Source organism: Kryptolebias marmoratus, linkage group LG3, assembly GCF_001649575.2.
Source record: "Kryptolebias marmoratus isolate JLee-2015 linkage group LG3, ASM164957v2, whole genome shotgun sequence".
Taxonomy (NCBI): domain Eukaryota; kingdom Metazoa; phylum Chordata; class Actinopteri; order Cyprinodontiformes; family Rivulidae; genus Kryptolebias; species Kryptolebias marmoratus.
The window spans coordinates 20,320,025-20,341,826 of NC_051432.1; the positions used below are offsets into that span (position 1 = coordinate 20,320,025).

The following is a 21,802-nucleotide window of genomic DNA, read 5'->3' on the forward strand; positions in this document are numbered from 1 at the left end:
AACCACAACAGCAGTAAATCACAGAATTAAAGCATAAACTTCATAAATGCTTTCAAACGGCTGTTTGTAAAAATTGTAAAAAAGAGATGAAAATTCGTCGATGGGGTGATGAAATCCATAATTCATTTTCTTCAAAGGTAGAAACGTGAATAATCAGCAAGGCTCTACTGATTCTTTTTGATACTTTAATAAAGGTTTGATGTGTAGCTTTCATGTATTGTATGACAGAACATTAAAAGCTGCCCAGATACATGAACGGCGCTAAATGGGACCTCAAAGCTGCTTATATTAGAGATATAAAGTTAATTAAGAACACACTGCATTTTTAATGGTGGTTTTTAATCACACAGTAAATAGAAAGGCGCTCTAAACAAATATTGTCAGTAAACCGTGACTGTTTTGTACACATTTAGGTGAGTTTTAGAGGTTTAATCATTGGATCACAGCATAGCTGAATGTATGAAAGTGACACTTGCATAAAATATCAACACATTTCGAAGCATTAAACCAAAATGCAACATTAAACATAAAAGAAAATAAGAATAAAAAAGATTTGAATATACATAGCTAAAGTAGGACCATTTTTCTGTTGCTTATCCTTTTAATTGTTTATAATCGCTCCACAGAACCTAAAATCTGTGTCTTTTTTGCTATATTGTTATTATTAATATTTATTTGGCATATTGCAATGGCAATTTAAAGTGCGTTTAATCAAGTTTATGGAAAAGATTGTAACAATGACTTGAAAATTACAGATGAAAGTTGTGGTAAAGACAACCATATTCACTTTATTTCTAAAATGTAAAAAGGGGGGCAAAACAGGCAAATTACACAGCAAGCTCATTCCAGCAAACAGATACAAATGAACAAAAACAGTTTCACTTTTTTCTGTTCTTTCTTCTTTATCAACAAAAAAAAATTCTAGCAAAAATAAAAACAGCAACAATACATTCAGTTACTGTGATAAAAATATAAATATACAAACAAAATGAAACAAGATGATTTGTTTTACTTTTGAGTTCAGCAAATATTTTCAAATCGTTCCCCGCTTCAAAATATCTGAACTATCCCTTTAGGACTACCATAGGAAAGGCATATGGCTTTGTTAGGAATAATAGTAATTAAAAAAAAGCACAGCGTTTTTTTTTTAATTAAATTTTTAAAAACGGCTTTTACTTTGAAGGCGTTGACCGGACGCGGTAGGTCTCAGGGCCGCCATCTTGACGGTAGCGGAGCTGTCAGTGTCAGTGGAGCAGCAGCCCTGTGGCAGCTACAGGCAGGGAAAGCCCTCAGACAGTCAGCACGGTGAATACCGCCGCTCCACACTGAAGGGAACTCCTTTAGACAGACTGACAGACAGAGAGCAAAACAACAACAACAACAACAAAGCAAACAAACACCCTGCGTTGATTTGTGCTCCAGGTGGACATGGCTGATGTAAGTTTGATCGACACGTCCACCGAGGACGTCGCGAACAGGTTCGCACGAAAAGGAGCCCTGAGGCAAAAAAACGTCTACGAAGTGAAGAACCACAAATTCACGGCCAGGTTCTTCAAGCAGCCGACTTTCTGCAGCCACTGCACGGACTTCATCTGGTAAGCCCGCCGCCTCCTCCTCCTCCTCCTCCTCCTCCTCCTCCACCCTCCTGTTGCATGTCGGATAACTTCATGATGTAACAACTTCTGGGCTCCTGAACCCGCAGTTCGGCCCCTCCGCACTTTCCAAACACCTCAGCCTCACCACGGCGGGCTTTTAAGCCCTGGTTTCCTCCGATGCGTCCCTTCCAGCTCCTCGGCGTGTCCGGATCGTGTCCTGCTGCTGGATGGGAGGAGTTCTTCCTGCTGGCTGGGAAAACAACAATCCTCTCATTCTGCACACACAAAACCATGCTGGAAGACTGAAATACAGATTGGCACAGTTTACTAGGTTTTATATACATACTACAGATGACCAACTAGTTTATTACATCATGAAATATAAGATTGGAATAACCTGATGACACTAATTGGCATTTCTGCACGTTTTAAGTTGACTTTTTTTTGTTTTTACAAATACCAAACTCTTATGAAGAGAGAGAGAAAACAGTTTAATTGAAACACTGAGCTATGCAAGCTTTTGCTTTTTTATTTTTGAGAAAATTAACAAGTTTTCCGCTTTAAACTAATGTAAACTGATGTTAAGATTAGTCCAGACTGTTGGATGTTTAATTACCGAATGATTTCTAATGAATCATATCAAAAGGCAAATTTGCACTTTTAATTCTCGGCCTTATAAAAACCAAAAAAACTAAACAAACTTGCCACATTTTTGCAGAATGATCAATATGTGTTCAAAACAAGCAGCACTTTCAGCTTCAGGCATGAAATGTGTTGAAAATGTTGAATTTTCTGGTGGATTTCAGAGGCACATACGGCTGGAGGTTGGATTAATGAAGCAAACCGATCAGTCTGTTTTCCGGACAGGAGAACTGCTGAAAACACGCCTTTTTCTGTATTGTATTTGTTTTGGTCAGAACTCCAGAGGTCCTCTGCAGAGAAACCAAAGAGCTGCTTGTGGCCCCAGAGCCACAGGTTGCAGACCCTCCCTCTAATGTAAAAGCAGTGATTAAAACCAAATTTGTATTTAGTGTCTTATTGGGGTAATTGAGGATAATTAAAGGGAAATAAGTGGAAATAAATGAGTTAGTCATAAGTTGTCCCTTTATTTGTGCAAAAAGATCAAACAAAATCATTTCTTCCTGAGTCATCGTCCAACCAAGTGACAGCTAGTTTTTCTTTTCTGTTATGTTCATGTTATTTGAGTTGTTGCACAAATTACTGCAGTGCAGCTACTGGGATTGGCCCGGTTCTAGGACTGGGATGACTAATATGTTCCCTTTTTCTAATAGACACAAAAAAAATCCACCACTGAAGCTGGCGGTTTATGTACTTGGGAAGAAAATTCTTGCTTCAAGATTTGTTCTGAGGAGAGATTTTAGGCAGTTACTGTCAGCGTAAGCACACAATAATACATGTTTTCATCTGACACGCTCCTAAAGTCTTTGCAGATTCCTGGTAAAAAAAAAAAAAGTATGTTCCAGAATTTCCAGAATTTGGATTAGTTTTCACAGTTTTAGTTTTTTTTTTCTTTGAATGTGAGAGGAGTGATTTAGCAGGCAGCCTGGTTGGAGCTACGCCCACGTTTCCAGCCCTCTGCTGCTGCTGGTAGTGGGTGTGTGTGATCTCAGGCCCTTTATTGCCGGGTGTGTGTGTGTGTGTGTGTGTGTGTGTGTGTGGTGTTTGGCAGGTTTACACTGTGACCTGCGGTCCGCCTAACACCGCTCCTTAGCGCAAAAACCGCACACTCGACGTGATTCTGAAGGCAAACAGCTCGTTGCTTTTATTTTCGAGCTCGAACCCTGCCCTCGTGCGGGAGGCTCGGCTGTTTGAAATCTCACTGCAGAGAGTAAAAACACAACGACATGCTGAGAAACATGCAACAAATGCCCAGAGGACATGTGGACGCATGAAAACCTGCCTATATGTGACTGAAGGACGCCTGACTCCCAAACTAAAGATACTGAGCTGAATGTTTGACCAAAACTGCTACAAACTCCGTCAAACTCTTACCTTGAACCTGTGGCATGAAAGGCACAGTTAGTCTGAAGTTATTAATAGTTGTTGTAGTTTTGTAGACATGTCAAAACTTCTGCAACACTCTCATTCAGTAGCTGCGTGTCTTCTCAAAGGTGTGAGTCCCTGCGCTGAACATCTGTGTTTAAACAGTAAAGAACTGCTCAACTCATTCTTCTCTTTTTCTCTTTGTGTCTCTTTTTTTTCCACAGGGGATTTGGAAAGCAAGGATTCCAGTGCCAAGGTAAAGCAAAACGGGCGGAAATCTGTCTATTGTGCATGACATTTACAGTGGGTTCTGTGTAGGTTTTTGCTTTTCTCAGTCTTTTCTCTGCAGCTCTTTGTCTGATAAGTCTTTGGAATGTGGGATTTCTTAAATATTGTTAGGGTGACAGTAGCTGTTTTTCTTCTCTTTCTTTTTTTTTTTTTTTTACCCCAAGAATAATATAGAAAAATAAAAAAACAGAAGAGAAAATCAAGAAAACTGACCATTACAGGCTGTTCTGCTCGTCTAAACGCAGATTTACAATACATTTATGTGACCCAATAAGAGATGCTTTCGCTGTCCGTGAGAACACAAGCAGTTCTTTGTTACTTAATGTTTAATAAGTATTAGCAGATGCTAACAGCTAAAACTGGAATTTAACGTGCTCCTTAACTGCTTATCTCAACAAAATATCTTCTTTAAAATATAAATTATTTAGTAAGAAATAAAGCCTGCAGAAAGAGAGGTTTGTCCAAAAGAGAGCAAAGGGTTGGACTGAGAAGACGACAAACTCACATTTAATTCTGTTTTTACAAAATATTTCCATAAGAAGAAAAAGAAAAAGGAAGTGCAGCACAGTTCGCAGACGTGGACAGATTCCTCTGCTTGAACGAGTCTCATCATCTTCTGCATCTTTGAGGATGGTTTCCCATCATCTTTTCTGCTCGCCTAATGCGGAAAACTCCGCGGCTGCCAACTTCTGGCTGAAAGTGCCCACGTCGCAGAGGAAACGAGCTCGCTGCAGATCTAAATTTGGACATAAAATGGAGAAAATCTTAATTATTAAGTTATTGTTCGGAGTTTGTCACCAAAGGGAGCCAACTCTGGAGTGTTACTGTTCCTAAAATGTTTAAAAAGCTTTCACGTTTGCTGAATTTGTGACGTCTTTCATGATTATTGTGTTAAAAACTTAAAAGTTCACGACATTCTTTGTGAGGGGATACTCATGTAAACGTAGAAGCAAACTAGGGAGGTTCCTTTTGAGCGATTTGTGGTTCAAAACTCCACAAAACGTATTTACAATCAACACTTTATCAGTTTGCATTGAACAATCTTTGGCATCATCTTTGGTCTGATTGCAAAATATGTCATTGGGAGTTCATTTACAGCTGGTTGAAGTTTTGGATACAACCTGATTCAAGATGGCTGCCACCGCTAACTTATCTTAAAAAGCAAAAAAATAGTTCCAAGTTTTACAAATGTGCTAAAATCTGAAGTGGTGGTAGCTGATAGTCATCCCCAACACATGCTCCAAGCAATACACTTTATTTAAAACGGTAGCATTAAATGTTTGAGTCAACCCTGTTTGTCTGTTAGCAAAATATCTCATGGAACACTGGACGCATTTTAAAGAAACTTTCTGAAAATAATCATTGGGTAGTCATCTACAGCTGATTAACTTTAAGAGTCAATTCATTTCAAGATGGTTTCCACATTGGCCAACACAAAACTGGTTGCAACTCAGTCAGTTTTACAGGTTTTGAGCTAAAATTTGACGTTGTGGTAGCTGAGAGTCCTTCACAGCATGTGCTCTGAGCGCGACATCTTGCATCATGTATCTTACTTTCAATGTTTGACCAAAACGGCTACAACTTGGTCACTTCCTGACCTGAGACGATGCGAGTCTGGAATGAAAGGCTGCGGGTGATATGCATTCATTTAAGGCCTTTAATTGTTTCATATGTTGTTTGTTTTCGTTTGTTCGTTCCTTCTCCGGAGGATCGGTTTATTTTGTGTTCAGTTAAACGATCTAATTAGAAGGGTTTCTCTTCTGAAGTGGTTCACTGGAGCAGGAGACAGACAGCCTATTGGAAAGCTGAAGATAAACACTTTATTAGAGAAGTAGTTTGATCTCACTGATTCAGCATCACCTCTCCTGAGAGCGAGGCATCCAGAGGTCGTAACTGAATCATTACCGCTAAATGTAGAGGGTTCATGGGTGCAGCGTGCAGTTTTCATGGGCTCACGAGAAGTGAAACCGTATAGGAACATGCATATTAGCCCATGTCTACATGTAAATCCATTACCCCGCCACCCCCGGAACATGACAGCTAAAAAAACCTGACGCCCACGCTTTAACGTGATCTCCTCTCACAGAAGTGAGATGCACCCTTCTCCGAGCTCTCGCCTGAAACCAGACTCGGTAATGAGTCAGTCTGAGGTGTTGGAGTGTTGATAAACCAGCATGTTTTTTCCACAACCTAACATTATCGTCAGCATGTTTCTAAACCCCCTCGTCTGTTTTCACAGCTACTTGTCATTTTCATCTTGCCTCATTGTCACCGTCACAGTTTTTTGATACAGGAGATAATGAACTGAGCCGATGGAAAGACACAACAAAATATGAAGTGCTCCGGACCTTTTTCCTTCTGCATTCTGCACCAAGCTCACTTCTGAAAGGCTGAATTCTGCTTTTTTTTTTTCTCTCCCCCCCATCATAAATCCATGCCTTGACCTGTTGCATAAATAATGCTCCTGCCTTATCGAGATGAAGGTGATTGGTTACTCTGCAGCTATTCAAAGAAAGAAAGGTTCCCGTTTTAAAGGTGCACTCGGTCATCAAATATTAAACTTAACTCCCATAAAATGAGGGTCAGATTCTCCAGTGGAGCCCGCGAGCCTCTCAGCCACTGCTTGAATGACACAGTGATAAACGGGAGAGTGGCATTTCTATAACTAGAGTGACATTTAATTTTCAGCCCCGTAAATGTCTCTTTTCTAAGAATAGGCCGGGGCGTGCAGTATTACATCATTAAGTGAGGTTTAATATAAACCTAAATTGAAAAGGTTTGATCACTTAAAATTAAATGTCAAACATTCAAGATCCCCTTTTTTCATGCACATGACTTTTTTCTTTTTTTTTTTTTTTCTGGTTTCAGGACATTTTGTAAATAAATATGTAAGAAATACATCACTATTGGTCAGCTGGAATGCCACTTTTATATCAAATGGTGCTTTTGAACTAAATGTTGACAAAACAATTAAAGGCCTGACATTTGTTGGAGGAATGCATATCGCCTGACACCTTTCATGCCAGAGATTTAGACTAAGATCATCTTATGAGAAGGTATAGAGTTAGACAGTATTCTTTTTGGTCAAACCTTGTGAATCTCGCGCGATATTGCGAGATGGGTTAGCCCTCAGAATATGGGTTTTGAATGACTCTCAGCTGCTACCACACCAAGTTTTACCTCAATATCTGTAAACTGGGTTGATAAAAAAGGACACCTGAATGTGTTTTTTTGGTCTTTTGAAAGCTTTGAGGGCTAGTTTTATATATGCTATTACTTGTTATACAGAAAATAATGAATTACATCAGAAATAAGTAAATTAACTGATTGGGTGAACCAAATAATCTCTTCATACATTAAACTCTAGATTGTTTTAATGCTTGTTTACTGTGCAACACAATTTAAAGAGTATACTTTTCTCAATATGACCAAAAAAATGAAAGCTATCCAACATTGTAATATTACACTTAGATTAAAGTGCTGCAGAAAAGTCAGTGTTTTGCAAACAAAGAAACAGCTACCTTTTTCAGATGTTATCTGATTGTGAGCGCATGTCGTCCCCCGGTTACTTTTGCTCAGGAGTCCTATTTCAAGCGTCTGGCCTGCTGTTTTTGTGCAGCTCTCAAATCCCCACTTAGATGATGCTGCAGGACAGCCAGGCCATTTGTACTCATGTCACTCAGCTGATTTACCATTCAAATGTCGTGAAGGTCTGATTTTCTCAGGAGGCCAAGAAAGTTAGGCTGATGGGGGGTAGACTGAAGGTTTCTGTTTAGTTTTTAGTACTCAAAGTTGTGGTTTATCAAGGTTTAATCCTCCAGAGTTAATCCCGTTCTGTGACCTGATTCATATTCAATCAGCTAAATATATTCACAGCAAGTCACTGAATTTAGTCGGACACTGAGCGAACCCAGGTGTCGGAGAGTCGAGTGCTCTCTTTGAGGACACCTGTGTTTATAATTATTAAAAGAAGTGTGAGTATGGCGATGCTCAAGTTATCAAGGTTTCTACACCAAATGGCCTCTTCAAGGAGGATATAGATTATATTGTTATTAGAGATGCGCCAATCACAGTTTTCTGATTCAGACTTTCAGTTTCATCTTATGATTCTGATTTTTAAGATTTCTTTCCCACACTGTCCCTCCAGAGTTTTGCAGTTGTTTTTTAGTGATCATTGCTGTCTAAAATGTCTGATTCTGCGGCAGCTTTTTCAGTTTTTTTTTTTACATGCCAAGAGCAAATAAATGTACAAAATTTACACATGACTGATGTGAACAAAACAAAGCCGTGGTGCCAAGGTCCAGCCGTGACGAATGAAGTCAACGAGTCTGCTGAATACGATGAATTACAGGCTCTGTGTGAACCAGCGGGTGATTTCCAATGTTTTTCACGTCTCTGGTGCACATTTATGCAAGGTAATTAACTTCTATTGCTGTGACAGGCCGTCTGATTTAAGGTGACACTTCCCCCTGCCGACAAATGTAATTTTTTAATTTTTTTATTCCTGTTATTTAAGAGGGATCTCCTTCCTTGCCACTCGTCATCACTTCTAGCCGGGTCACAGCCTAGCTGACTGAAAAGGAACGCACCCAACTGTCCTGGGCTGGGAGTGATGCAATCATAAATTAATAGGAAGCAAATTTGATGAAGATGTGTGCAAGAAACAACCAAAATAGATGCTGATTTGGTGGAACTGTATTTTAAATCTACGATCGCATCACTTTTAATTCATGGAAATGAAATGGGATATTTTTGTCACCTGGTGGTTTGTTTAGCATTTTCCATAGATTTTCTTCACCGAGAACTATTTTGTTTTGTCTCTGTTGAAAACACTTCCTGTGGAAATAAACCATGCTGTGAAAGGTTTAAGACCAGGTTTGCCGTTGTGCACTTTTCTGTAGACACCAGACTAACCGTTTCCATCGACTGTAAGCTAAAACATGAGACCATTTGTAGAGCTCCGTCCCGCATTATTGATCCTTTCTGAAATTATCTTCGTAACTTGCTTTCGAGTCCATCTAATTGTGGTAATGCTTATTTGAAGCAGCTTTACTCAGAAACGCACGTTTCTGCTGGCTTCTGGAGAAAATGATCGTAAAACTAAAAAAAATCAATCCTGAAAACGGCTTCTTTCTGCCGACTATTATTTCAAATTTGGAGTAATTTCCTTCAGAAGCTACATTTGAACAAAGAGAAGAGATAAAAAATGGATGTGAGAGCACCAGAAGGCTTCACAAAGTCTCATTTTTGTTATCCTAAGAAAAAGGCGTTTCCTGCAATGTTTTGGTCTCAAAAGTCTCATTTTCTGATGGTAATAAAGACAGTTTGTTGGGTGCCTTGACATAGTTTCATTGCACAGTAATTTCTTGAAAATTATCTACATATTTCTCAATGGCTTACTTGCAAATTATCACTACCAAATTCACCTGAGGCCTTATAATTTTCTCATCTCGTATAGCTAATGAGCATTGCTGTTTTGAAGAAACCCAGCCTCCCAAGAGAAAGAAAGAAATCACAAACGCACACACACACACACGCGCGCGCGCGCGTGCTACATGTCTAGCCAAGCATGGTGACTTTGATAACCTTGCTTTATTTGCTTGCTTTGTTTGTAATAAGTGCATAATGAGAAATGAAAATTGCATAAAGCCTCCTAAAGAAAAAGAACTGCCTGATGACATTAAGATGAAAACTGGTGATGAGATCAGTCCAACCTTATTCTGTGCGCTTTTAATAACTATAAGTGTTTGATGTGTTATATCAAACTTTGAAGGTGTTGTAATCTTAGCTACAAATGTTTTCTTCCCTCATCATCCAGTGATGCTCATTAGCCTTGTCAAAATCACACAGCTCAGTGTTCAGACCGCACTCAGATCTTCATGTACGTGTTGGTTAAAGTGCAATTTCAGTAAAGCCCTTTGTTGACTTTCTGTAGCCACTTTTCACACGGCTTAAAATGTGTAAACGCTTCTACTGCTTCTTACTGTTTAGCTACACTTGCAGTTTTAAAGCTGTTGAAACAGCTCGGGATTGTTGTATCCCTGCATCATTTCTTCGACACAAAAAAGTCATTAGAAGCCTGAAAACATCGGGGCCAACAAACTGAAACGATAAGGCTGATTCGATAAAGATTTGTTCATTCATGCATTAATCTATTCAAACCTGCAAATATCAAGCTTAATAAAACTTGTTGCTGACTTATGTTATTCCCCACAATAAGTTTTCATTTTCAGAACAGTTCATTTATTTATATAGATGTTTAAAAGCAGAAAGTAAAACTAAGCTTCAAAACCCCAAAGGACATTTGAAGTAGTAAACCATCTGGATAATTTCACAATCAAATTCTCTTTATTTCTTTTCATTTTCCTATATTAATTTACTTAAACAAGTATAGAGATTTTCAGCTCCAGAAAATCCGAATGATTGTCTGTGGAATCTAATCGTTCACGACTGAGATATGAAATCCCTTTCGTCCTGGGATTCTGATAAGCCCTCGGCTTTAGCTCCGGCTGTGAAACCATGCCCACACCGGAACATCTGTTGCTTTAGCTTCACTGCTGTAGTGATCCGGCTTTTGTTTTGTCTGTTCTTCTTGTTTTATTTTCTCTCTCTCTTCTAAAGCAACAGTGTACTTTCTCCAAAGACAAATTAATTTAGTTTTTATGAACTACAGCGGAATTGTTTGTAACAAATAAGCTCTTGTTTTTCTTTATTATTCTGTGTCACAAATTCACCCTCTGACCTTAACCCTGGGTGGCAGAGTAAAGATCAGAGGTCCTTTTTTTTGTTTTGTTTTGTTTTATGCACGCTGCACAAACCCACATACACATAAGCAGTCTTTCCAACTCTTGATATTGTAAACAGGAAATATCTCATCAAGCATTTGTTTTTAGCAGGATGTTCTGTTTTCTACAATGCACCATTGTAGCGTCTGGAGCTAAATATCCCTTACCACAACTTTAATATCATTTTAGCTCAGAGTCTGACTGCTGTAGAGACGTATGAAGATTCAGAGATTGTTTAAATGGAGAGGAGCAAAAGAGGGGGCATCATGTCACTTAAGTGTGTGTTTGAGTGGGTGTTTATGGGACAGAGAGTGACAGGAGCAGAGTTGAGCAGAGACTATATTTAGAAAAAGCTCCTTGGTCTTCTGAAGATATACACAGCTCTGCATTACTTTCATTCTGTTTATAGAACAACATTTGTGCTGTCTTTGTAGATGGCCACATTCGGATTACATAAGGGCATTATTTGGGGAACACATGTTCAGCAGATGTTATAAAATCAGCAGCTCGACTGGGGATATGCTGCGAGTGCAAGCTATCCATTGTGCTTTTTCTGCTTCCTTATTGTCTTCTTTAAAAACATTGCCAAAGGTTACAATATCAGTACTATGAAATAACTTCAGGGCTTAACTGTTGTTTTGATCCCTTTAGTTCCAGTATGGTTCCTATTTATTCATGTTAGTCTCAGCTGTGAAGGCCCTGACATTGTTGTTTTAGATGTTTATCTAACAGTTGCACATTCACTAATCTAATTCAGTCAATGAAAAAATATAAAAATAGTTGCAGACTGTGCAGTACACAAATATAATTGCCCTGGTGCTGAGACAACTGGATGGTATCACAATGCTAATGAATTAAGAATACAGTTCATCTAATTAGCTTTCAAAAAAGGGAAAACAGAAATTTAATTGATTTCTCATCTTTTCTTCATTCGTAAAACACATCAATTGTAAAAGACATATTTTATGAATCAGTTGAAAAGATACTAAGTAGATACCATCAGACAGCTGTATAAAAAGGAGTCTTGAGAACTTTAAATCTCTCCTATTCCTGCTAAGAATTTAGAGAATTTTTAAAAAAGTGCACACTAAGAATTTTAAACAGTATTCGTAATAAATTGGCAGTTTGGCTGAAGTGCTTTCCTTTCACTGGCTAGCAGGCCCTTCATGTCCGCTGAGACAAACTGCTGCTCTTAAGAAAGGACGTCATTACTTTGATTGACACCCGTCAAGGACTATGTCGTGCACAATAGACTTCAGCGCGTTTTAAAGGGATGCACAGAGAGAGAAATGTCATCTCTGACAGGTGAAGAGCCAGCAGTAGAGCTAAAGCCTCCCCCGCTGTGAAAGCCTTCTTACTCTGACTTTTTATTCACTGAAGAAAATGTTTCAAACTGACTCCAGGCTGTTACTTTTTATATACCTTTTTTATTTGATCCTTGAGTGCAAAAAATCATGAGCTCCTCTGTAAAACTAACTGTGGCATATGAAGTCCATGAGCAGCATTAGATATGTCACCCCATCTATTCTCTTTGGCACCTATTAATAAATAATACCTGATCAGAGGTGTTTAAAAAAACAGATCAGACAGAATCAGCACCAAAGTCTGATTTCAGATATACGAGGAAAGCTAAAAGCAAACAGAAATTGCTCACTTTTTTTTTAGTTACAATAGAACAAAGCCTTAATAATGGCTCTTCAAATTCAGACTGCAAGCTGGCAGCTCGGTGTTGACCAACATTGTAAAGAGTATGGGCATTTTAGATTTCCCTGAAAGTCTCTTGTCTCTCTTCCGGTTTCACGACAATCAATTAAGAGCAACTGCATTAAGATTAGACTAATCCATTATGACGGCCTGCATTATTTATCACCTTCATTTCTACTATGCATTTGTGGAAAATGCTGTGCTGGCTTCAAAATGTGCCTCATAGTTCTAATGTGTTTGTCATTGGGAAAGGTGATGTTTGCATAAATAAAAAAAACCTGCCAGCTTGTACCAAGGCACAAACTACATCCTCTGAACTACATCCTCAAACAATTGCATTTTATGAGACTTTACTACCTAGTTCAGTACCTGATTGCATGCTATTGTAGGTCATATCTGCCTCACAGCTTGATAAGAGGATTTTAGTTCAGGAAGGGGACCAACTGAGCAGTCAAGGGTGGGATGACGTCTATGTTCCGGCTGTAAGGCTCATGTCACTGGGAATCGAAGTGGTTTGAATTGTCTGATGCTCTTTGAACAGATGGAAGACAAAGGCACAGTGTAGGAAAACATCACTGTTCATAGTTTGACACGTTAAAGTTCCTTGATTTCAAATTTGTGCCTTAAACATGGGATTACCAGATGGGAAAATACTTTGGTTTTAACGTAAAGTCTGTGTTTACTATTTATACCTGCAGTGGTTAACACACAATGTAGTTATTGCCCGCCAGCGAAGATGAAAGGGCAATAGTGTTTTGCCGTGTCTGTGTGCGGGTTTGCTTGTGGTGTCAACAAAATATCACACAAATTACTTACGAAGGATTTTAATGAAACCCTCAGAAAGTAATCACTGGATGTACATCTACAACTGATTAACTTTTAGAGTCAACCCAATTCGAGATGGCTTCCACAGCTAATCGACCTTAACAAACACAACAAATATAAACAGATTGATCTAAAATGTTTTTGTAGTCGTAGCTGAGAGACATCACATCTAACGGCCTTTTATCAAGGTTTGACAAAAACAAATAACTCCATCGTTTTGACAGGATTTGGGTTTCGTTGAAGTTATTCTTTAAGTTTCTTTTGTATTGGGTTTGCCCCGGATTAGTAATCTCTCACCTGTGTCCACTTGTCCTAATCACCCACTGGCTTTAAAACCTGGTCACCTCCTTCACTTGTCACTGGTCCATTGCTGCTTTCACGCGCTGTCTGGGTCCCCTCATGTCTTGCGTTTTGTGGTTTTTGGCTACTTTGGATTTTGTTAATGTTTTTGTATTTAGTTATGTTTTGCTGCCATGTCGGCTTTTGTTTCTTCTTTTTTTTTTAATTAGTTTTTCTTTTTGAACTCTCAATCACGAGTCTGCAAATTGAATTCGCCTCGCTCTCCGCCACACCTGACACATTTCTCATCAGAATATTATATAAGTTTAAAACACTGGCATGAAAGGCTGAGGAAGATATGAATTCCTTCAAGGAATGTTAGGCCTTTAATTCATTATGTTTTAGTCCCACAACGGATCTTTTTGGACTAAGATTTCAGCTTCTATTAGATGAGTGTGATATTTTATGGTTTATAGAAGACAGCAGCTGTTTGTAGCTGTTTAAAAACTGTCAAAAATGCTTCAGCAGAATTATAGTTTACTTAGTTTTTATTCTTGTAAGCATAAAATCATTTAATTGACTTAGTTTAGAAGTTATGGTATAAAAACATAATCTTTAGTAAGCCTTAATTTGTCATTCTGTTTGGATAATACATGTTTGTTGACATGCAGAACTGAGAGAATGTTCTGCCAGTAGCTTTGTGTTTTGTCTTGGCTTGGTGATCCTTAGTTGCTGCAGAAGGATGTTTTTGGCAGCTGCGCTGTAAAGGATTCAAGTTGAGAGTCTCCAGACACACCACAGTAAGCTAAAGTGTTCGAGTCTCAGCTTCCACTTTAGCTCGTAAAGAGTGGTTGTAATTTATATTTATTGTGGCTAGCCCATTTTATGAGACTGGAAAACAGATCATATTTGTCATAGCAATCTTTAGCCTTTTTATTTCAGTAATGTTTTATGTTACTTGTGACAATTACCAAAGACCAAGGAAGCATCTGGCTTCTTTTATTGTTATATATTTGCAAACCCCTTTTGACATAAACCTGAAATAGCTGAAAAACTGAGACACTTTTGCTTCAATTAACACTTTGGTTTTGTGGGAGGTGGAGGGTTCTTTTTATCACATGTGATCTCCCTCACATACACAAAGCATTGTGCACTTTCAGTAAAAAAGTGTGACTTCTTTTTTTTATTTTATTGTTGTTGGTTTGCTGTTGCCAGTGCTATAACTGGAATATGTTGCTCTCTGTTTTTATGCAGCATTTTCATGAAACTGAGAACAAATGGAAACAAAAAAAATTGGAAACTCACAACTACATTTATATGACTCTAGTGTTTACATTATCTATCAAAAACAGATTGCCCTTTACTAATGCACTGCTTTGTGGTTATTAGATTAAAAAGTCTTCCTTTGTATAACTCTTCATGACTATTTCACCAATTTTTAGTTGTCCATTTAGATTATTAAAGTCACATTTAAAGCCTCTTTCTTATATGATATGTGTAATAGGGATTTGTGACTATGGGCTTCATAAAGCTTTTAAAATAATAGCATTCTGTCATTTAGCATTTCACATTAGTCTAAGGTTGTACATTATCATGCTAGTCAGAATTTTGTATATATACCACCAAACAAAATATAGTTTTAGTAGGGAAGATTAAAAGAACACAATCACTCACATTAATGTAGAAAATGGTAAGAGTAATGTTTGCAAAAACCTTCCTGGATAAATTGTTTTTGGTATATCGATGTATAGACAAAAAAACAAATTATGGTGTGTTAGTTTGTTTCTAGATGACAAAATTAAACTCTAAAGTGGAGAAAAACCCCTTCATGGTTTGTTAAAGGTATTTTTGAGAAAATATGTTACCCAGCATGAGTAAACTCAAGCATAAGCAAAATTTCTGTGTTTGTGTTTGTGTGTGTGCACATTAGTCTGTCATGTTAGCCATATATCTCATGAATCAATGAACAAATTTTAATGTAACTCACAGAATGTAATCATTGAATGTATGTCTACATCTAATTGACTTTCAGAGTTAACTCGATTTAAGATTGCTACCAGAACTAATCAACTTTAGCAAACACAAAACGGCTATAATTTAATAAAAATTGCCTGGTATTTAAAATTTGGGGAATCCAATAATTCTGATCATAACTGTGACCTTTAAAGTTGTCTTATGACAGTATCATTCTGCCCTGATACTTTTTATGACCCTGGTTTCCAACATGCTAAATAGTTTGCATGTTAAATGTCTCGTATAGATTGTATTTTTACTTGCAAAGTTGTTTTTTTTCTCATTATTATTATTCTGTTACACTTACAGAAACAAGTGTCCGCCCTGTAAACCATCTTACTTCCTTTGGGTTCATGCTACTTCAAACCCTCAACGTCTTGCAAATTTGACTCAAAAACAAAAAAACAATTGTGCAAGAAACATTTGCAATTTTGGTTAGTTGCACTTTTAGATGGCTGACACAATAATTCTTGTCAGCAGATCTGTATCACATGTGCTTGATGGGAGCTTAATATGAGCTTGCACTCAAATTTACATACTAAGACAGAGTGTTTATTTTGTGAATGAGAACTAAAAAAATATCTGTTATTTTAAAGGTGTGCAAGTTTACTGGGATTAATCTTTGGCCTGAGTGTGAGCAGCACGAAACAATTCATAACAGCACATCTGAACTGATGCTGTAGCACAAACAACTTTATACGGAAAGGAGGGTTTTTCGGTAGGATGTATTAGTCCTAAGCTGGATCACCTGCCTCACTGCCATTTAACTGTGGCATTATGTTGGCCCGTGCAATTATATAAAGCCTTCAGATTTAGTGCTGCTTTAAACAGATGGCTACTGCTCTTCAGGAATCCCCAGAGGTCAACCTCTAAGCACAATACACTCTTATTGTTTATTGATTAGTGCTGGTCTTTAATATTATTGTGGATATATAGCTGTTCATTGGGTATTCATTGGGTAGTGTTCATCCCATCAGTTTGAAATGGCAGGCTTGAAGAAAATCGAAATGGGCATAACCTTTACTTTAGACATAAGAGGCATCTGTACGGCAATTTGATAAAGAAAATCACTGAAACTCTTAATGTGGTTTGGGATTTTGTTCTGTTTTCAATCAGTCTGTATGGCCAGTTGTCTTCCTGTAACAAAGGTCTCATGAAATTGGATCTTACCAGTTGCAAATAAATTGAATTATTAAATGGGAACAAATTATAAAACTAAATATAAATTGGAACATATTAATGTGTATATGTCATGCTTTTTTACTCTTGTGTTTTTACTTGCTTGTAATAAAATTTGAATAAGGTAGAAACCAGATTTAAGGTTGTAAATGTAACCGCTTATGTTGTTTTACATTTATTGTGCATTTTGCATGAGAATTGTTAACTGTAGTTATTCAGAGCATGGATTAAATAAGCCTCCAGGCTTTTATGTTTCCCCTCATGTTGATTTACTGAACACCCCAGCTCTTTTGGTGCATTAAAACATTGTAAAATTGCCATAGCGCTGTAATCAGTTGCACTAAAGTCACTCATGGATTACTAACTGCTGAATAATCCTGATGATGATAAATTTCATTGAGCTCCATCATCTCAGTCATCACCAGTAGTTACAGCCATATGTGAGTTGGTAAGCCTGACCAACACAGTGTGCATTTGGCCTGTGTGTGGAAGTGCACAGTTTGCTGGCCATTTTGCTGCATTAGTTTGCTGGACTTTACATAAACATACTAAATGGCCAAGTCAACATTTTAACCTAAATCCAACAGACAAAATGGTTAAAAAAAAGCCCTGAAATACTTAGTTCATGTAAAGGGACCTAACAACATTCAACAGCTGAGTGTGTGTGTGTGTAAAATAATGTACTAAAATACTTCCTAACTAAAAATGTCTGCAATCAACAGTTTGCTGAAGTGTTTAGAATTTGCCACACAAGTATGCAATGTCGATTTTCCCAATACATAACTCAGAAACATCAGAAACACTGATCCTTACAGTAACTGTAACGCACACTGCGGGACATTATGGAATCAAGGCAATTTAGGATGCAAGTTGGGAACTGAAACCAGTTTGGAAAAACTGCTGACCTGAGTTTTCTTGCAGAGTATTATTGAGGAAATGATGCACTTTGGGAAAAAAAAAGTTTTTTTTTTTCTCTGAAAGACATGAATAAAAGATTTACCTTCCAGAATGCTTTTAAAACTGAGTGAGTTTGGTTAATCCGTGGGGAGGTGCCCCTCTGAACATTACTAAGGATTAGAGAAGGATATTACTGTCTGAATGCATTAGAGGTGTATTAGATAGCTCCATGATGGAGCGCAGACTAATGCACAGGCTCTGAATGGTTGCGTAATCTGTGTTTAATTGCCATGAGTTTTGTTGTGATAATGGCATTATCTAATGGAAGAGCTGTGGAAGGGTTTGTGTCAAGAACAAAAGACAAGGCAAATGGGAAGGGGAGAGTTATAGTCATAAATGAGCGACACCCACTTAAAATTGATTATGCTGGCTGGCAACTTTACCCTAGTGACACAAAGAGCCTTTTCGTTATGCATGAGATGTTTTTCGACTGTAAAAATGTTAGGAATCCAAAAACAGCATTGTGACCCAACAGCATTGTGAAGACTAAAACCTAAAACTCTTATTTGGACCTAAACCTGTGTGTAATTTAACACATTTATACTATTGTTAAAACTCACGAAACCTTTTCTGATATTATGCATATGTTGCACAGGCCTGTAGCAGCGTCTTATAATTCAACAATCACACAACTTTCTGTTTGTATGCAGAATCAAAGCAATCTCTGTCAGACTGCATTGTTTTGTTTTGTCTACTCGGCCTCTGCAACAAGTGAACCGTCTTGTACTCAGTGTCTTTCATTAAATTAAATATTGATGAGTAAGTAATAAAGAGTAAGTCGCAGATTCAAGAGTAAGAGTAATAAAACAGTAATAAAAACTTGAATGTTACAACCCTAACTGTGTGAGATTATTATCACAATCTGTCCATCCATCTATTCATCGCCTGATTTCCAATTTTTTTCATACTATTTGACAGTTGGTACCAACTTCCTGAATTAACTAATATTAAAAAAAAAAACTAAAATATAAAGTTCATGTTTGCCCTGTTCATTGACAGCTGCCTTTGTTTTATGGAGGAACTATTGATCGTTTGCTTTATCAGAGGCCTGTCTGCCCACATTCTTTGTTAAAGATAACGGCTTTTATACTTCACCTTAATCAAACAGGATACATCATGCTGATAAGATGAAAAACTGGGTGAAGTCTGGTTTCATCAGTTTGCTGTAGCCCTTTTTATTTTCTCCCCAGTAACAGAATAAATGCATGAGGCAAATGTAAAACCTAACCAAGACTCCAGGAGTTCTTGGTTATTACAGTGTCCCTGCAGCCTTTGGTTTGGAACAGGTCGAACACTGTGAGTTCAAGATTCTTAGTAAGAATTAGTGTCAGGAGATTAACTAATTCGTGGTTGTCTAAACTCCTCATTCTGACTGAATAATCTGTCAGTAAAAATAATTGACTTTTTTTGGTCATTTAGGGCTATTTAGGGCTACTTAAATAGATAATTTAATGCATAAATGAATGTAAGAATGTTAGACTTTTTTTTTTCTCCAGACAGATTTGACTAATGAAGAAACTGATTAACACAAATTCATTATTAACTAGAGCCGACTTGCCAACAGTGTCTTTAATTTGATATAAATGATGTGACTTTTTTTAGTTGAAAATATGCAAATGAAATGACAGTAAGATATACTTATGCTTGAATGACCCATTTTGTTTTTTTAGAACATCATAATCAGAAAAAAATCATGAAAACTGACTTTACTTTGGGAAGTAGGATAATTCTAAAACCAATATATTTCCAAGTCCTTACTTTGAAAAGCACATGTTGTTTTTCTAACAGATCCTCCTATTACATTGGTTAAGCCTGATTAAGATTGCTAATATTTCAGAATCCATTTGCCTTGAAAATGAGACTTGTGCCCCTTAAAGTTGATATTGTAAACATAAAACAAAAACAATGAACGGAATAAAACCAACCTTTTTCTCATTGGGTGCATAAAAACTGATCTGGTTGTAGAAGGAAACATAAATGCTGTGTCTGTGATATTGCCCTTGATTTAGTAAAAATAGGGAAAATAATGTTCTGGCAGTGAGAGATTTAAGTTTTTTTTTTTATTGGTCTGTGTTTTAATTTTTGTTAATGTCAGACTACTTCATGTCTCCTCTTTTACTTTTCCAATATTTGTAAGGAAATGAAAGAACAAAATAAAATATTTAACAATCCAAACTCTAGATGTTAAGGACATATAAGAACCAAAAATCAGCTGATTGAGACTAACTAAATACCTTCAGTTTTACCCCACCAATCTATGTGTGAAGCAAAACTATGGGGAGAACAAAAAAAAACAAAACAAAACAAAACACAAAAGGCCTGTTCTCAAACCAGAACAGGCCTTGGTTTGTCCTTTCTGAGCTGCAGGATTAATATAACAGTGCAACATGGTGGATAAGAGGATGAATTTGCAGCATTTTAAATTGATCATAGTTGAGATGATTACATCTCAACTATTTTGTATAATATTGCAATATATACATGTTTTTTTTACACATTACACAAATTAACATCATTAGTGTACGCATCAAGTAAAGCAACTATATGGCTCCTGTTTGGCTGAGGGTTTTAAACTCTAGTTTAGTTTATGTTATATTGTAGTTTGGTTCTCCTCAATTTATCTTTGGTTTATCTTTAGTACGACTTAGTCTTATTTAGTGTCTCATGTTTTAGATATGCTTAGCTCTATATACTTTCGATATCGTTATGTGTGTTTTATGACTGTATTTTTATGTTTGCATGTTGTACAGCACTTTGTACTGCCCTGTTGCTGAAAAGTGCTATATAAATAAATTTGACTTTGACTACAGCATTTCCAAAGCTTATTTCAGAGAACAATAAAAAGTAGCTTTCTCTGAAGGAATGCAAGTTTTAAACAAAGACATGTAATCTGTTAGCGCTCAGAATATGTGTTAAAAACCTTCATTCAACCTCATTTTTCGCTGGTTGCCTTCAGGTCAAATTGACCCAAAGTTACCAGGGCGTCTCTACCTCTCTTTGTCTCTCTCTCTCTCTTTTGAGGGCTTCAGGAGGGTTAAATGATCATGGTGGTGGATGATAATGACATTTTTCAATCACTCTTTTTGAAACCATCCATAATTCTGAGCTCTCAAAACCAAAACTAAAAGGTAAACATTAGAATTGCATCACAATATTGGTTTGATCACTACTACCAGTATTCAAATCACTTTTTATGTGAATGGGATTCTATTTGAAATCACCTGCCTGTTAGATGGCTCTAAATCATGCAGCATTTAGTTTTGTTTGTAGGTTGAGTGGAAAAACAAATGGACCGCTTAAGTGAGATGGGAGTACATGTTGTTGTCCACATGGTGACTCAGCAATGAATCATAACGGATATACAATATGAGGGGGAAAGGTGTTGGAGCTGTATTTATTTTTTTCCAACTGTTCCTGTCATAAATGGTTAGGAAAAGAATCTGATGTGTGTTGGAGTGTGCCACACTTCTTGTTTTGTGCACAGAGTGGACAGCCATGTGTGTCTTTTTGCTAAGCCTGCATCCTCTTGCCATTATGTCTTTTGTTTACTGTCTGCATGGCTGTATAATCCCTATATTTAATCCCAATAGTTGAGGATTAAAGCCAATGGAGTACAACATCGTCTAGACCTCAACAAAAGTTTTGTTGGATAGGAAGTAGGTTGGTTGGTTGTGTAATGTTACTGTTCAACAGTATTATTTAATAACTGGTTTTAACATTTCTGTCCATCTGTTTTTCTTTACACCTATATATTTTGTGTTATTAGCACAACATCTTTTTTTGTGTGTGTCCCAAACTCACACATATTCAAAACAGCATGGGACCAATAATAAAGGAATGGAATGCATTATAATCAGTGGTGGAGAAAGTACTCAAACACTGTACTTAAGTAAAAGTACAAATAAACAGACAAAAATGTACTCCAGTAAAAGTAGAAGTACCACCTTAACATTTTTATTTAAGTAAAAGTAAGAAAGTACTTGCTTTTAAAAATACTTAAGTATTAAAAGTAAAAGTACTTTTTTTTTTCATTCAACCTTTATTTATACAGGTTAGTCTCGTTGAGCCACGTGGACTCATTTGCAAGAGAGACCTGATTTCTAATAAAATACTATACTTAATAAAATCTAATACTTGCTGAATATATTACCTAATGTCTACAATATCATTAAG

The 21,802-nt window shown here is 37.1% G+C and overlaps 1 protein-coding gene across 2 annotated transcripts in view; it reads left to right on the plus strand.

Moving 5' to 3' along the window:
• Positions 1-1,236: 1,236 nt before the first annotated feature.
• Positions 1,237-21,802, plus strand: part of prkcaa (protein kinase C, alpha, a) — a 123,360-nt gene continuing 102,794 nt past the window's right edge. Inside the window, exons 1-2 of one of the 2 annotated variants that reach the window (XM_017435192.3) lie at positions 1,237-1,595; positions 3,824-3,855. In XM_017435192.3, coding sequence (XP_017290681.1) covers positions 1,429-1,595; positions 3,824-3,855 — 199 coding nt within the window. In that variant the 5' untranslated portion in view covers positions 1,237-1,428. The remainder of the gene's footprint in view (positions 1,596-3,823; positions 3,856-21,802) is intronic. The other variant, XM_017435193.3, reaches the window with a different exon arrangement.